The sequence below is a fragment of the Rhamphochromis longiceps genome, linkage group LG10 (genome assembly GCF_057381845.1).
Source record: "Rhamphochromis longiceps isolate RC_006_pf linkage group LG10, R_longiceps_female_GT1.1, whole genome shotgun sequence".
Lineage (NCBI taxonomy): Eukaryota > Metazoa > Chordata > Actinopteri > Cichliformes > Cichlidae > Rhamphochromis > Rhamphochromis longiceps.
The window spans coordinates 28,664,282-28,682,083 of record NC_140566.1 but is presented as its reverse complement, the minus strand read 5'-3'; the positions used below and the strand labels follow the sequence as shown (position 1 = coordinate 28,682,083).

The 17,802-nt window shown below is 39.9% G+C and overlaps 1 protein-coding gene across 3 annotated transcripts in view; it reads right to left on the bottom strand.

Moving 5' to 3' along the window:
• The window catches only part of cadm1a (cell adhesion molecule 1a), a 503,561-nt gene that overhangs the window by 175,229 nt on the left and 310,530 nt on the right, over nucleotides 1-17,802 (bottom strand). For 2 of the 3 annotated variants that reach the window (XM_085421220.1, XM_085421222.1), the window contains exon 2: nucleotides 2,923-2,940. The exons of the other annotated variant lie outside the window; for it this stretch is intronic. In XM_085421220.1, coding sequence (XP_085277346.1) covers nucleotides 2,923-2,940 — 18 coding nt within the window. The remainder of the gene's footprint in view (nucleotides 1-2,922; nucleotides 2,941-17,802) is intronic. 3 annotated transcript variants of the gene reach the window in all.

The following is a 17,802-nucleotide window of genomic DNA, read 5'->3' as shown; positions in this document are numbered from 1 at the left end:
TCTAAATTTAGAAATTTCTAAAACTGTATTTCAAACGTGGTGTTAAAACCTTAAAATCTTTAAAGGATAAGGCTGGCAGCACTGTGACATGCCTTTTTCTACCCCTCTGAAGTACTGCAATCATTGGCAAATAGTTCAAAAGGGTAAGCGAGCCAGATTTGGCAGCTTACACACTCATTTGGCACTCCCACTATTTCAGTCCACGCAATGGAATGCAACAGAAACATAGATCTAAGATGAACCTGAACACCGAGAAGACAGCTTATTAGAGTGTCCCAATTTGAATGTGTCAAATATTTCTTAAATTGTGACGGTTTTAGAAAACACTAAAAAAGATGAAACAACACGGTCAAAGTCTTTCTGTGCTGGGGATAAAAAGTACCCACTGATTTGGTTTTCACAATAAAGTCCAAGGTAACGGGTAACTGTCATTTGCAATGCATGTTGCAATGAGTTTTTGTCGCTGCTTTGTATGTGATAAGCTGAGAGACCACCACTGCTTGGTGGCAACCGGACAGGTTTGTGACCGAGAACAGGCCTGTGAAGGACTGGGCTCCGTCCAATCAGCCCCTAGGGAGGATCTCCTGCTCTTCAATTCTAATTCATGTACATATAAATAACTGTCACTGGCATTGCTAATTGGATTAAAAGGCTTGGTAGAGGAGAGATGGTGAGAGGAGGAGTGAAGACGTTAAGAGAGGCAGCATGGCATGATATGCAGCATAATTTTTTGTTGGAAAGGTGGCGATTTTTGCACTAAACCCCAATTATTGCTGAGTAAAAGCCACTATGTTTTAAAAGGAATAGCTGAAGCAAAGCAAGGAAGGAACAGAGGACAGTTCATCCTCATGTCATAATGTAGTATATTCTTTTAGCCTTACAGTATTAGTTGGAGCAGCTTTCATGCCCTGATAAGTCAGGACACCAAAATGATTATATAGCACAGTGTGTCGATATGATGGTGTAATACATAATACATAAACACTTTTTAAGAAAGCAAGTCGGGGACATTAAAATGTCAAAGAAAGCTAGATGTTGTCTGAAAAGCATCACCGTCCAGTTGCAGTCTAAGCCGCCTAAATCACTCAGAGACCTTAAACAACAATAAGTACCGCCGGATGGAGCTCTGCAGGTTTGCCTTAATACCCAACATTACTCACTTTTCTCATTCAGCGGAGCAGCTGTTAAATTATTTGCTTGTACATCAGATAGTTGTTGCTGGAGTTTTTGTTCACAGCAGACAGAATATTTTTGCTAAAACTCAAATGCTGCATTTTGAAATCTGTATATTAACTGGTGGCACAATTCGACTTGGATGGAACAACGAGAAATCGGTGCATTTAATTTTTGCGCCCGATGACTGATTGCGAGAGCTTGCAGCAACCAGCTGGTTTCCTAGAGGTTGGGAAGGCAACAATCCCAACCTCTGGATATCCATTTTAGATCACGAGGTGATTGGACAGGTCACCTGGTTAGAGACAAACTGTCTCCAAGTAATCGAGGCCTGACACGGACTGACTGCAATTACTCTGAGACAGATTGGTGAAGGGTTGCAAATAATTACTGTTTGACTTATAAATACAGACAGACTGTAGGCATATCGCAATCTGTGTGAGTCAGTCTGAGCCAATGGGTGAACCTAATTACATTCTAAGGTTTTTGGCTTCAAAATGAGAAGAAAGAAAGAAACAGGTTTGTATTTAATGAAATTAAAGAAATGTATAGAGGAAGAACGTGGTAGTAAACATAATAGGATGGAAATTCCTGTTTTTCACAGCTCAAGGCATTTGAAATCACAATCATAATAATAACTACAAGAGATCCAGTAAAGCTAATGCTTATTGCCTTTTTTGCAAGTTTCAAGAGTGTGAGCCGGATCATTAGAATTTAATGGGTTCTTCTTTTGCCCATATTCCACCTCATAAAATCCAGGCTGAGTTTTTGTACAGTCTTGCTGATGACGGAAATACAGACAAACAAACAGCACAAAAAATCTCCCATAATCATCATCATTATCATCTCGAAGACTTACCCCAGACCTTACCACGATATATGGGGTTAAGATGTCGTTACCAGAGGCTACAGAGGAAAAACAGATCACACAGGTTGCTCTAAAACAGCGTAACATGCACCTCTGAGCACGTTTTCCAAAAACAACTCCTTTCTGGATTTTTCAGTTTGGAAGAAACTATCAAATCTCTACTGACAAAGACAAACACACGCTGTGGTTGTGGTTTGCTGTCAGCAGCCACACCTTTCACCTTCTGTACTCGTCTCTTTCTCTCCCAAAATAATTGTAACACTCCAGCTCGCATGTAAAATTAATAAGAATATGATTACACACATTTGATTTGAAAGGCAACATCATTATCTCCTGAATGAAAGCTTAATAGGTAATTACGACAATGCAACAATGAAATGTAATACCAAAGTAGTGAAAGCTATATCCTCTTATCATTTTTAAATCACTGCCACTAGCAGTCTGCGACATAAATGCACTGTCTGTGTGTACAAATGTAGAACAGCAAAACTGCAAAGTCCAATTTTTTCCCTCCCAAAAGCTTTAATTTTAAATGCTTTTTCTTTCATTTTGAAAAAAAATATTGTTGAAATAAGACCCTTCGGATCATTGAACTCTCTCTCTGTGCAGTGTGTACTAAGTTGCTCAAGCTAGCGCTACTTAGAATGCCGGTAAGCGACAGAAGACATCAGCATCAATAACAGCAGCATGAGTTCGCAAGGGTGAGGTAGACAAAAATCAAAATGTGAGCTTGAGAGATGCTGAGAGAAAGACTGCAGATTTGACACACAGTGCAAAAATACGAGATGAAAGAGGAAGCATGTATTTGAAATGAAACAAAAGCTCGAATATGGTGGGAGGTTGTGGTCAGGAAAAGGAAAGGAGATGTGGGGGAGGCTTACCTGGGTCCTGTGCAGCTCCTGTGTTTGTGGAGGAGGGTACAGTAGGTGGGAAGAGGAGAAGCAGTGGGGAGAAACAGAAAGGGAGATTAGCGTTTAAAACCTCATTCAAAGTTGATTTGCCAGTGCATAAAGGTGCATGCAAGTACAGTACAGGACAAATAAGGTAAGAATCCAAAGGGAAACAACAATCATGCTTTTTCAGCGTTTTAACAAGAAAATTAAAAATTAAAAACAGCATTTTTAAAAACATTATACAGTCACTGAACAAAGCTCTTAGCTATGCCATACAAATAGCACAGCTTTTACCTTTTACTGGTTAAAGGACTGAAATATGGATTGAATCAGATTAGAATAATACCGTATTTAGAAAGGAATTACATCATAGGCAACGGTGTGAGTTTGCCAAGCAACCGGCAGAACATCCAGGAAGCTCCAGCTCCCAGCCAAGAAACAGTCGAGCACATAATCCCATGCACAAACACATTTTTCTGTCTTTTCTACAAATTAACCAAACTATATCATTTTATAACATGCTAGGTTCTTATTTTTGTTCTATGGAGAGAAAAAGACATTCTCATAAAAGCTAGATCTACTACAGTGCATGTTTGAGACCCCTGTTTCTTTATATTTCAGGTCCAAGGAATCAGACTTGCTTGTATTTTTAATAGTCATTCAAACATTAAAAATGCACCCAACCAGTGCACTCCCCAAACATTTCTGCAAACAATGTGAAATAACACCAATGTTCTCAATTGAATGTATGGAAAATGACAAAGGTAGCACAGTTTGACAGGCAAAAAATTGTATTTTTGCAACAACAAGGTGATTCCTAAAGAGTTATTAGCTGAAAACCTGGCATAGGTGTGCACGGGAAAAAAGTTAGATTAGTAGATGTAAAAGAAGAATTAGCAAGGCTTAAAAACACACATCTTACAAACAGTACCTGAAAGTCATGTCTTTAAGAAATTAAAAAAAAAAATCCAACGAAGACCTGACACAGAACCTGAGAGATACATCTGGACCTTCAGTTAATCCAACTACTGCTCACTGAAACCTCAGTGCAAGGATGGTTTTCAAGAAGCGATTCTTAAGCAAAGGAAACAGGGAGAAAAGGTAGAGGTATGCCAAATTACACAAGAACTGGACTAAAATCAGTCGTATGGAGTAATGAATCTGAATTTGTTGGTTCAAATCATTGCCAATACAGAAATGAAGGACGAGGTCAGGAGAGAGGTACATCAGTGAGTGCCCACAGCCATCTGCAAAGTATGGCTGAGGTTTGGGGTTGCATTTCAGCCAGTGGTGCTGGGGAGTTTGTAAAAATGTATGCAACTATGCAACAAATATTGACTTTCGAGCTTGTTACAATTGCCTTGTATACTGTGTTTCACTGTATGTTTGCACCTTTCAATACATTTTTGCATGCATTTTTTCCCTTTTCAAAAAAGCAAAGAAGGGTGGCTTAAGACTTTTGCTGTATTGCGGTACGTTTATCTATGCATATATGCATGTATTTTGATGTATGTACTTTTTAACCGCCAAAGACTGTGCCAAAAACATAATTTTATAATAAAAGCTATTGCTCTCATTCAGCTAAGAAACTAAATATGTCACTTATGGTGGGCCCGTTCAAAGATTAGAGAAAAACACCCACTTTTAAAATAAATAAATGTAAACCAGCATGATCAGCTATATCAGCCTCAGCGGGGACATCAGTAGAAAAAGAGCAGAGTTGGCCATCAGTATACAGTCTGGCATCCGTTTAGGCCCCCATCGTTGAGGAACATTTTTCAGCCAAGTAAGCATCAGGATTCCAGCTATGAGGCAGCTTTTGATTAGAAAACCTATTTCCTCTTCAACTTTTGCCAAATTTCAATCATGGTGATATTCTAATTACCATTATCCAGATCAAGAAAGCGAGGCAGAGATTGAGTGGGTGTGTGCAAGTGAGAGAGAAGGAGTGTTTAGAAGGAGAGCCTGTCTTCGCATGTAAGCGGGGAAAATAAGAGGAAAATGCTCAAAAACAAAATCAGCTCTCTTATATCCCGTTACACAGCTTTGCCGGTGGTAAAGATGTATGTTGGTGAGTCTTTTTGTGGACTGTAATTATCTGGACAGGTTTATTTATGAGCTTAACGTGATGATGAAAAAAATCAAAGGGAGTAAGATGTGTCATGCAATGGCGTAATAAATTTCATAAACTAGTAAAATTGGTAGTAAAAACTCCTCATTGGTAGCTTTTATCAAAGTGTTTAACCAACGCTATACATCAGCGGTCCCCAACCTTTTTCGCGCCACGGACCGGTTTATGCCCGACATTATTTTCACGGACAGCCTTTAAGGTGTCGCGGATAAATACAACAAAATAAAACTAGTAGATTTATTCATAAAACACGTGAAAAGACCCAGGAAAACCAAGTTAACGATAAAAACGATAACAAAATAATGCTGAAAACCAATAAAAACCCTGAAAACTATACATTTCACACCTGAGCCTCAACTCTCGCGGCCCGGTACCAAACGACTCACGGGACCGGTACCTGAGGACCGCTGCTATACATGGTCCAGCAAAAGAGCTGACTGTTAAGTTAAAGTCTCAGGTGTATCCTGTTTAAACATTCAGCACACTAGGATGGGAGTAACAGAGTTCTTCAGAGAGCCACATATCCAAGCCAGACCACCCTTGAGTTCAGGTTCATGCAGTGCGACGGGGTGGGGGTTAGTTCTGGGGAGATTACCCAGCAATAGGGGAGACATGGAGCAGCTCTCCCCATGTTAAGCAAATGGAGAGCGGGTAAAGAATAACTGCATGGCGCTTTGCCCCTTGTGGGCCTTGCGGGAGCCTTCGCCGTCCCACCTCAACCCACAACCTCCGGAGGTGAGGTTAAATGACAAGCGCTGCACAGATGCATTAAACATGAGTCATTTGGACAGAGAGCTGGATGCTGGACCACTCCAGAGATGATAGGGACATTAACCAGGGTTTCACCAGGGCCTGAGCTGCATTTAATGAAGGCCTCCACTATCTCCCAATGTCTCTCTCTACATTTGACTCAGAGCCAGGGAGTTAAGTAGTTCAAGATAAACACTGCCACTACTCTTTCTGGCTCCAGTTGTCTGATTTTCTGCCTCTTCCCCTTTCTCTGTACTCACTGTGCAGCCTGACAACTTATTATGGTCTGCTTGCAGAGAGTGGTGGTCAAGAGCAACTTGTGAATTCTTAGCAGCTGTCACACAGAAGTGATTTTGTTTTTATAGTTCTGCTCATCAAAATAAAATTCAAAAACGATTGAACATTTTTCAATTTTTAACATATTTTTCTTTGTACTATTTTCAGTCAAATGTAGGGTTTTCATTGTGATTACTTTCTACATTTTACAGGCCTACAGACCCCCAATGTTTTTAGGAAAACACAGCTACCATCACTAGTTGGTTAAGCTAATTATTTACATTCTCATAATCAGTGTTGGTCAAGTTACTTGAAAAAAGTAATCAGTAACAAATTATTGATTACTACCAGAAAAAAGTAATCCTGTTACTTTTACTGATTACTTATTTTCAAAAGTAATTAGTTACTTTTTAAAACATGATTTATCCCCTAAATAGGTAATAAGGCAATAGCTCTTTCAGCCCAATTCATAATCTATCTTTTCTGCATAATCTATCATATAAAATGTAATCAAATGAAAAGTCTCTTTTTAAAACTCGTTTTATTAGTTTTAATCAATACAGCACAACATAACAATAACAACTGTTCCCTTAAGCTGCTTTATATATTGAGAGGAAGACCCTACAAAAATAGAGAGAAACCCAAACAAACATCGACCCCCTTTGAGGAAGCACTTGGCAAGAGTGGGAAGGAAAAACTCCCATCTGAAGAAGGCTACAGCAGAAGCAGGCTCAGGGAGTGGGAGCAATGTGCCATGACCAGTTAAGGCTGAGAAGAGTTTCAAGTTTAAAACTTGAAAACTAAATTCTATGTAAAAATGTAAAATAGACACGGTGCATACAATGACTGTGTGGAAACACAAAGGACAGCTGATGGCAGAACTGTGCCACATTTGTTTTTATTCTGCCGGTCGAATACTTTTTTTAGCTAATGTAATTAGCTTAGTATTGAAGTCACCTGCAACAAGTCACTAGCCTTCATGTTAGTGAAAAAATCATGTTCAACCAAGTCCACAGGTCATCCAGTGGTCAGTATCTTCATTTCCCACCACCAGCCTATCAGTTACCATCACATCTTACTGGTCAAATAGTAGCTGGCTTTAGCAAGGATATATATCCGACTCTGACTTCTCAGTGGGTGTGCCACGTTAAAAGGTCTAGCTCTAGAGTGTCCTTTTTTACTTCTTCCTACTTACATGTTACTACTCACTCAAAAGGCTCCAGAAAAGACCTCTCCAACAGTAGTTTGGCAAAGTTGTGAGCTACAGGGGTGATCTTTAAATTCAGCCATTTTCTTGACCAATGTTGGGGATTTGCTGTTCTTTTGTTTCAGTTTTTGATGTGTCTACTGGCTTAACTGACTATTTACGGTAATCAAAATTTTGTCAAGAATGTGTCTTTCTGACTCTTAGTTTTACCAGGACCCTTTAAGTGCTACACCCCTCATGCTGTAGACCAATTTATGGGACGTAACAAGGAGCGTTCTAATAGGATGGTCAGGGGGGAAAAAATCTGACAATGTCAGGAAAAAGGGTGAAGTATCACCAGGACTTTTAGGAATTAAATCTGTGATATCTTTAATAATCTCACAAAAATGTCACAATATATTCCACACTAAAAATTTTGGTTCTGATCATCTGATCAACTGCCCAAAAAACTGATATCGCAATTTCATAATCAAAAGAAAAAAAATACAATTGTTGCCATTAAAATACAATTTTAATGCAGAATACATATTGTGGGTGCCTCTAAAAATACCATATAACATATATACACTGTACGCTGCAGTTGTAAAGCAGGTAAATATAAAATCCTAGGTGTTATAAGAGTAGTCTAATAAAAAACCCTAAAAACCAAAACTGTAACAGGCAGGCTTTCATCTGCATTCACCAAGTGAGGGAGGCCTGGACACTACTGTTCACTGGAAACAAAATAACAACAGTTTCCTTCGACGCAGCACAACCGCAAGCTTCCAACCCCGTCATCTTCAAACGTGGCTCTTGGTTAATGGCCTGGAACACACATTCAATGTCTATCAAAGAGGGACGTTGCTGGGATGGATGCACATGCTGACAGCCTCCCTCGCTCGCTCCTCAATCACACAAACATACTAATGCTCTATCCCCTTCACACTCCTACCACCACCTAAACACACACACACACACACACACACATACAGGCAGAAACCCTCCCTCCAGTCAGTATAGCAAGCAATAATGTGTTGATTAAATCTGCGATCAGCTGCCTAAGGGGCATGAAATTGGACATGATGAGTGTGCCACATTAAAAACTAATTATCAATACCACCAATCCTATTGTCTTTCTTTTAAACCAGTCACAGCACTAAATCAAGTGTGGAGAATGGAACACTATGTGCTCTATCACAATGAGTTTAGGGGTTGCAACCACACCTGGACTCGAGTGCCTTCAAAGCTTTTTGATCAAATATTAAAGTGTAATTTACTGCCTATAGCACTTCCTTATTGTATTTCAAACTCAGTGAGACTTGGCAAAGTATGCTACCAGAAGGAATTCTGCTGATGAAGTAAAATTGAAGAACATTACCTAATTTTGTCCTTCAGAAGTGTTGTAGGGCTGTAATTCATGGTTTTACATTTGTTTTAAATCTCCATGACCACTTTCCTTCCATTTGAGGTCTTCATGACCTGCTCCCCACTCAATACTGATAGTCATGGTTTCTTTAACTGTTTCTATGATAGCGCTGTAATCATTCTACATAATTTTAAATTGTTTTGGTCTGGGGGTGTGATTCTCACTCAGGGTGAGAGAGGTTCTAGGGCTCAGTGAGTGCCCAAATATGTTACGGTCCCCAAAGCCTTTTTTAAAAGAAAACCATGACGTATGAAATACAACTAAACTTTTGCATCAAAGGGAGATAGGAGCTCGAAGAAAAGACAAGACCTTGATCCGAATCCATGCGATTGGCTGTCAAATTTATGGTTCAAAAACAACATTTCCTCCACAGCCAATCCACAAGAAGCAAAAAAATACTAATAAACAATCAAAGGAAATTAAGAATATTCTCGTTCGCCAAGGAGTGTTTAACAAACCCAAACCACAATCCCAAATGTGTCAAAATGTGACCAGAGTTTAAACTGAGCACTGTGATTTCTTTCAGTTTTGGAAGCTTGAAAGATATTATACTATCTCATAGATAGAAGGACCATATCGCACTTCTATGACTTAATCTGAAGGCCAGTTACAAACAGAAACTAAAGACTTAATTTAGAGTACTTGTTCACGTAGTGGCATACACATCAGTTCAGATATACAGTATAGGTTTGTACCTTTTGTACAGTCTCAGCGGCAACTCCATCAGAGATTGTACAATTGCGGCAAGCCCGGAAGCTGGGCTTTTGTCTGTGTTCAATTTAGACTCCAAGGACAGATTAATTAACTGAATACCACATTCAAAGATAGCGTCCTTTTCACCAAAAGTTTCTCACAGGGTAAATTCATTTGTTTTACAACGTGTGATGTTGACTCTCAATTCATCCGGTTCAAATAATCACTTGAAACACAAAAATCCAGCACTGCAGATCCGCTCACACAATCGTAAGCTAGCAACAAGACAAGACATATGATGCCAACACTTGACTCTGAGCAGAATGGTGCCAAGATAAACAGATACAATGATGGAAGTGGACTGACAGCGACAGATAACTGTCAAATGCACTACACCTACAGGACACCGTGCATTGCCGAGGTCTCTGAAAAGCCATTTATCAACCTGAACATCTTGGTTTGCAATTTCATACCCTGTTCACCCCATTTGGAACACAACCTCTAAAATAACCCACAGGCTGTCTGTCTCACATACAAGTAAGGAAAGTAAGAGTCGATGGCAGTCAAAGATTATAAACTCAAGCTAACATGATTTAATTGACATTGACTCATACAGCAGTCATCGTTTTAGGGCCCTTCTTTTTGAAATGCTTTCAAGATGGCACCTGCAATCTTTGCAAAGAGACTTGTGATGCAACTGCAAAGTGTCTATATTTCACTGCTGACATTGTGCTGTGGGACAAAATCTGCACTTGTCTCTTCTCACCAAAAGGATTTCTACTCAGTTATGCATTGAACTGGAAAGCAGCTGTCATTTGCTGTAACCTAAGAGGTATAAACATAGCTTTTTTTTCTCCCCTTCCCTTCTCTCCTTCCACCCTTTTTTTTTCTCTCCTTGGATGTTGCTCATCCATCCACTCACCCTTTACCTCCGGCTGTCTCTGGGACTTGGTGATTAGAGCACTGGGTGCTGGTCTGCTGATAAGGCTGAGAAACCTCCCTCCCTCCACTACCAATGGCTGTGTCCTCAGGGTGCAGGGGGAAAAAAAGGAAGCCTAGGGTAATGTCCCCAACTCCCCCCAATCCTTATGCTTTCTCGCCATTCACCAAGTCATGGGTGGTGGATGAATGCGCAGCCTTGTGCATCGTATGACTTTGAATAGATAGGCCTGCATTTTCATGAACGATAAGAGCAGCCAGAAAAATGAGGAAAAGTAATACAGCTTAGTGTTTAAGAGTGTAACATTATGCATCAAGGGCCCTTTTTATGAGAGAAATTTTACATTGTGAAGTGTGTTTACAGTACCATCTGGTAAATTGTGTACACTTAGCACTGGGAATGTAGGACAAAAGCAGCGCTCAAATGTGGATAAGCTTCATTTCATGAGAGCTGCTATTGTCTCAATATCCACCCAGCTGCCATAAAATGGATAATAATATAGCGCAGGTGATTCACACTGAGAGTATGATGTAATTGCAAGTTTCTGAAAACTATAGCTTTCTAATGTTACATTAACCCTTGCCTTTTCATGCCAGGTACCTACACCTGAATTTCAGAAACCGTTCTTTTGTTAACAAAGAATTTGATACAGTTGCCAATGCGTTTGGGACTGAATGCCAAAAGGCTGAAGTTATTCTATGAAGGGTTGGATCTGCTCAGAGAACTTGTTTTAGATCACATCATCAACTTCTGTGTCAAGCAGTCCCAACTCTGTGCCGAGGATTATCACTGGTGATTAGAGCTGTCTCTCAAAGTATGACTTGGAGTTCAAAAAGAAGGTTTTAGTAAAAGAGCTGCAGCTTAGAAACCTGAAAGCAGTGCATCAGGTCAGAGTACAGTGGTCCCTCGCTATAATGCCGTTCACCTTTTGCGGTCTCGCTGTTTCGCAGATTTGTTTTGTGCAATTTTGCATGTTTTTTTTTCTTTTTTTACAGCGCATTGTGTTCTGCTTTCTGATTGGCTGTAGACCATTGTCAATCAATCTCATGCCATGTCTCCTGTACAGTACAGAATGCGCTCAGCTTGTCAAATTTATCTAAATTTTCTATCGCTAGCAGTGTGACTCTGAAGTGCTGCACTGTATGTTTTCTCCAACAAACACAAAAATGTAGATGAAACATTTTGCACCATCAAAGGCAACCGCGGGTGCCTATGGTTTCATTCTATAATACTGGACTTATTTTTCTATGAAGGTTTGAACTTTGAGAGTGTTGAAACAAATGGTAAATGGCCTGTATTTGTATAGCGCTTTACTTAGTCCCTATGGACTCCAAAGCGCTATACACTACATTCAGTCATACACCCATTCACACACTGGTGATGGCAAGCTACACTGTAGCCACAGCTGCCCTGGGGCGCACTGACAGAGGACACTGGTGCCACCGGGCCCTCTGATCACCACAAGTAGGCAACCAGTAGGCGACCAAGACTGTCGGTGCAGGTGCTCAAAGCGGCAACCTTCCAATTACAAGACGAACTGCCAATTCTTGAGCCACGATCGTGATCAAAAGAGAAAAGTGTGAAAATGTTCATGCCTGTCGGAGAAAAGTGTATAAAGTGTGCAGTGAGGGGTTTTACAGCCTTAAAACATTTATAATAACTGCAAAAAATAAAGTTAGCTACTTCGCTTATTTCACCTATTGCAGGTTATTTTTAGAACGTAACTACCGCAATAAACCAGGGACCACTGTAATCCTACAATGGGGTGCAGTGGAGGGTCCAAAGGCATCTGAGGGAGAACTGTCAATGAAAAATAATCTAAACTCTGGTGCGTGCTCTTGACTTAGTTCCCAACAGCGTCATCATCATCTTCTCTCAAATGCAAATTGAATGGTAACTATTTTAACATACTGGGAGAGAATAAGTGTCACAGATGCACAAATGCAAGTAGTCAGAATGGCAGATGGCTCCCCCTTCCCTAAGCCTGATTCTGCCAGAAGCTTCTTCCTGCTAAAAGGGAGTTTTTTCTTCCCACAGTTACCAAATGCTTGCTCAAAGGGGGATGTCTTCCAGGGTTTTCTCTCTATTATTGTAGAGTCTCTACCTTACTGGGGTTGCAGTGGGGCTGGATAGGTCACTAGTCTATCATAGATCAACGCTGACCCTGACATTTGATACGCCCTTCTGTGTAGTGCCTTCCAAAGAACTACAAACAGAAAATGTATTTTGACAATTTACCAAAAAATGTGAAGCAATCTTACAAAGCAAAACCAACAGCCAACAAAAATTTGTAAAGGTAGTCGAACTCTAATTGGATTCCAAAGTCCAACATCTATAAGGACCGGTTAAAAATGCTTAAACAAATTTAAGCAGAAGAATGATTCAAAACTGAAGAAGTAATTTTCCAGTTACCACCAAAATATTACCATAACCAAGTAATATCTCCTGATGGATTGATGCGGAGAGAAAAATCTAATCCTCAAGGTGTTCTAAAGAAAAAGACTTGCCCTTGCTTATCTCTGGGGTTAGTGGAGGTCCACGGCCATTAATTTTAAATGAGTGGAATGGATTTGTGGTAATCGAAACCCAGTGGCTCCAGACAGCGCTGGGACTTTGTGGTGTGAAGACCACCAAACGGCAGAGTGATAACTTAACCGCTGAGCTGTATGAAGTGGAGGAAGTCAAGAAACTGATTTGGGTTTTCTGCTCCCCATGCACTATGAAAGTCTTAGGAGATACTGTAATGCATTAGAAATCTATTTGGAGGCATTCGAGCGTAACAGCGCCGAAGATGTCAGGTAAACTCTGGCTTTTGGTCAAAATGTTCTCCTTCTAATTTAAGGCTCTTTTTCTTAGACGGTTAAAAAAAATGTGACCTTTAAAAGTATATTAATCAATCAAGTTAGAATCAAAGTTGTCAGATGTTTTGGGATGGAAGACGCTGACTTCTCATACCTGAGGGTTGGAATAAAACCTATCCCTGATGTTAAACCTGCTCAAACTTGTGTGTTTAGACAGGGTGTGACAAAGTAGCCCCAAACATAACATTGGGGTTTTTTGGTTACCAGAATACTGTGGAGCTCATAAATGCTACTGTCAGCTTCCACCGTGTGAAAAAATGTCTTTGTTTGCTCTATTATTTTGTAGACTTACAATGTAAGAAAACACGCAGCTTGTTCCCAGCCTGCAAACTGTGAATGTAACAAAACACACTGAAAATAAGTGTTGCATATTTTGCATATGCCACCATAAGGCCGCCTGTTATTACAGACATTTCTGATGCATTGTTTTGATATCCATCCAAAAGAAAGAAAAAAACAATGTTTTTTATGGCTCGCGTCAGTGAAAAGAGGAAATCCAGATTACAGTTTGGAGATGGATGCTGGATGCCACTACAGCTTTTGATATTAAATGGTAAAGAGCGTAGGCATTGAGCAGTTTGATACTTAATGATGTGCTGCTCGTTTATTTGTTCTATAAGAGCACATAAATGCAAACTTTCCACTAGTTTTACCACTATGTGCATAACTGGAGGCAAATAAAAGAAAGAGCTGTTTAATATATTGTTTCTACACATTTCATTTAAGTTTATGCTACATTTTAAATCAAGACATTCTCCAGAAGGATATCTGGATCTGGATTAAGGCTGAACCCCGATGAAGTCGATACGTATCGGTCTGTTTTTCTTGCGGAAATCCTTTCAAGAATAAATTTGTTGTATGATTTTATCCTAAACAGAGTGCCTCAGCAGACCTCTTTTTTAAAATATTGAACTTGTGTTCACCCTACTTATCAACACCAGCTGGATAAGCCTTTAGAGCCTTGTAGCACTTCCTTTTTTTCCTTTTCTGAATCGGGATTACTTTGTGGTATTTTCTTCGAGAACACCAAAGCACCGTCTCCTAATTCTTATTACAATTTGATTTATATATGTGACATCATACATTAAAGACTGCAAAAGTCCATTCATTATTCATTATCTTTCACTGCATCCTATTTCAGATCCAGGATGAGGCAGCTTGTCCTGGCCTGAAGCCTGCCCCACCAGTCACTGCATGAAAGGTGGAATCCCATGTGTCTAGTCTGATTTGTGGTTTCTATTCATTTTTATGTCGCTGAATGACAAGTCCTTTTGTAATGGGCATATAATATATGTGTTTTTGTAGTAACGCAGTATTTTTCCAGATTAACAGGCACCACTTTGAGGTATGCAGCTCAAAGGCTATTACAGCAGTGCTCGTTCCCTCCTACCTTGCCTTTTACTTAATTGAATCGGCCAGTCCCCATATCAGATATTCCTTAACGGAATACTGAAACCTATCCACCCTTTTCCTAATACCATTAGGGGAAGTGGGAGAGCAAGATGGATGCTTTAATCCTGCTGGTTCAGAGCACACAAAAGGAGAGCATGCCCTGCAGTCAGACATTAGCCACAACATTCACTGCTGAGCCACAATATTCTTCCGAGCAGAAGACTTGCCCTGTCACCGTCTGACCGAAAGCTGCAATAACAACAGCTCATTTCCTGCAGACGACGTACCATGTAAATAACAGAAACTGTAGCTCATTCCGCTGCTTGTTAAATGGGAAAAGAAATAAATTACTGCAACACTTTACACTTTGCAGCACCTTATTTCCATGATGTCTGCTACAGTAGTTTACGAGCCCATGGGGGTCCAGAAGCAGTACATTTACACCATCTGTTCATGAACCTGGCACATACACAGGAATGCATGTCCAATTTGACACAATGTTGATGCAGATGAATGAGGCCCAGGCAGGCCCCTTGCTGCTGAGGTATTCTTATTTCCAAACCTATTTTCTGCTGTGTCAAACTGCAACTAAGCTAAGGTGAGGTCCATTATTTCTGGCCAGCTCAGGCACAAAGTAATCCTCTTATTTGGGAGGTCAGCGCCAATCATTATACAGAGGGGTGCCATTACAGTGTACACTCCAGTGAGCTGATTTTCCCCTTACATAAATATATGACTCAAGGGACTGCTCTTATTCCCCTCTCTAATTTATCCCTGCTGCTTCTACTTTTCTATCATCCTCCCTTTTTCTCTCTCTCAACTTTCCTCTCTTATCTATGACCTTCTGAAGCTTCCTCTTTTTTTTGGTTTTTACCTTTTCATTTTCCCACACTTTCAGCTAACATCCATCTTTTCCCACCCTCATTTTTTTTTCAGGATGCCCAGAGTGGCGTATAATTGAATCTGCAGAGAATGCATGAGCAGGAACAATTAGCTCAGTCACTCAGAATGTGGATATAGCTGTACAGTAGGATAAACAGAATAATAAAAAAGGATAGAAAGCCGGAAGATAAGCCTGAACTCTATGGGAACAAAGGGAAACACATAGCTTGCAAAGTACACGCAATTTTGCTCCCACCATCGGCTGACAAAGATGGGATAATTTCATTTTGCATCGCTTGCGTGGTTTTTACAGGCATACTGTCCTGCTTACCAAGCACATGACCGCTATGTCGTGAAACTCTTCAAATTACTGATCTCATGTTTGTTCGTTGGTCTGAAGCGGAAGTAAAATTGTAGGAGAGAAAGCGCCATTTAAGAGGTGTTCAGGGGGAAACACCTTGTTGGTGGCTCTGACACTATAATGCTCAATTTTAACATTTTAATGGATGCAATTCATAATGTGGTTGATTTTCAAAGCGCTGACCCTCTATTTGGCTATCTTCACTTTGTCGACTTCTGTTCTGCCACTATGCAAACCTCAAGTCTGCCTGACTGCAGAAAGTTACTTTGTTCCTGAATCTGGAAGGACGAATAGATGTGTATGAAGAGGTTTAAAGAAAACGTTCATTAGCTTCAGAAAGGCGATGGTCATACCTACGATGACAGCTGATCATATACAATCTCTTTCCTTGGTATCAAATATTCAAAAAAATTATAAATGTTAATAATAAATGTAATAATGTAATAATAAAAGTTTTTTATATCTCATAAAGTACCATGCAAAAGTCTTGAACAACCTTTAATTTGGCAGGGGAAATGAGAAATGGTGCAGCAATTTATTGAAACCTGTAAATATATGAAAATGCAATATAAAATACTTAACATAACACAAAAAACAGAGTTGTAATTTCTTAAAGTAGATCTCAGAAATACTTCTCCAGGCTTCTTGAAGGAGATTCAAAGCTCTTCTTTGAATGTTGGCTGCCTTTTGATTAGGGCAGGGTCATTTCATTACAGTAGGCAATGACACGGACAAGCGGGCCGTTGTTATTACCGTGTTTTTCGGGAAATAACAAGCACTTAAAATCCATCCTTGGATTTTCTCAAAAATCGACAGTGCCCCTTATAATCTGATGCGCCTTATGTATGAATTCTGGTTGTGTTTACTGACCTCGAACCGATTTTATGTGGTACACGGCGCTCAAAGATCTGTCAAAAGATGTTTTAGTATGACTTTGGTAAGCTACGAAGCCGCACAGCTTGATGGATTGTCGGAGCATTGCGGCTACCGTAGTCAAGAGCCCCGCGGAGTGATACGTACTGTGCTTCAATATAATATTACCGTATTGTGCGTGTATGCCCTCTTTTTAAGTTTTGTGGATATTATACATGGTTCTGCTGAGGATATGTCGGCCAGTTTCCACTGGAAATGCCATTTGGTTGAACTGTCAGCAAGGACTTTGCATTTGCATGGTTAAATTTTTATATAGCTTTAATGCACATAAAAAACAGCTGCTTGTTCAAGTGAAAATACATTGATGGGGTTTTTTTTTGCACTAATAAAGTTGTGGAGTTGTAAAGTATATTGTCTCATGTCAATTATACCGTCAGTTATATCGTTTTTGCAAATTTTCAAATGTATATCGTGATAAATATTTTTGGCCCTGCCCTACGTTTGATTCCACACTGCATCAGTAATGTTGAGGTGCTAGCTCTCAGGAGGTCAATCATGACTGACTGTCATGCTGAAAAATGAAGTTGCTGCCAATCACATAACATCCTAATATTACCTAATTTATAAATTCACCAATTTTTTTACAAGTTCCCCAACACCACTGGATGAAATCCGGCCCAAATGTTGCTGATCATTCCCTAACACCTGTTGCCTCAGAGTTTCGGTGTAATTTGGCACATCTCAGCTTGTTTTCCCTGTTTTCCTTCCCCAACAATGGCTTTATTGCAGACACACTTATACTGAAAACATTTCTGATGAGGCTTCAGTGAAGAGTAGATGGGTCAACTTCAGGCCCAGGTCCTTTGTCACATCTTTATAGCCTTTTGGGAATCACATTGTTGGTTTAAAAGTCCTATTTTATGTGTGTCAAACCGTATTGTCTTTGGCATTTTTCATAGATTAACATTTTTTTTTATAACAGGCTGCTGGTTTGCTTTGTTGTCTGTTACATGTAGATACAATATTGCTTGATCCCTTGAGTTAGGTGACTTTTTCATGTATGAATGGCTCATGGGGAAGTTTGTGCCAATGTTCAA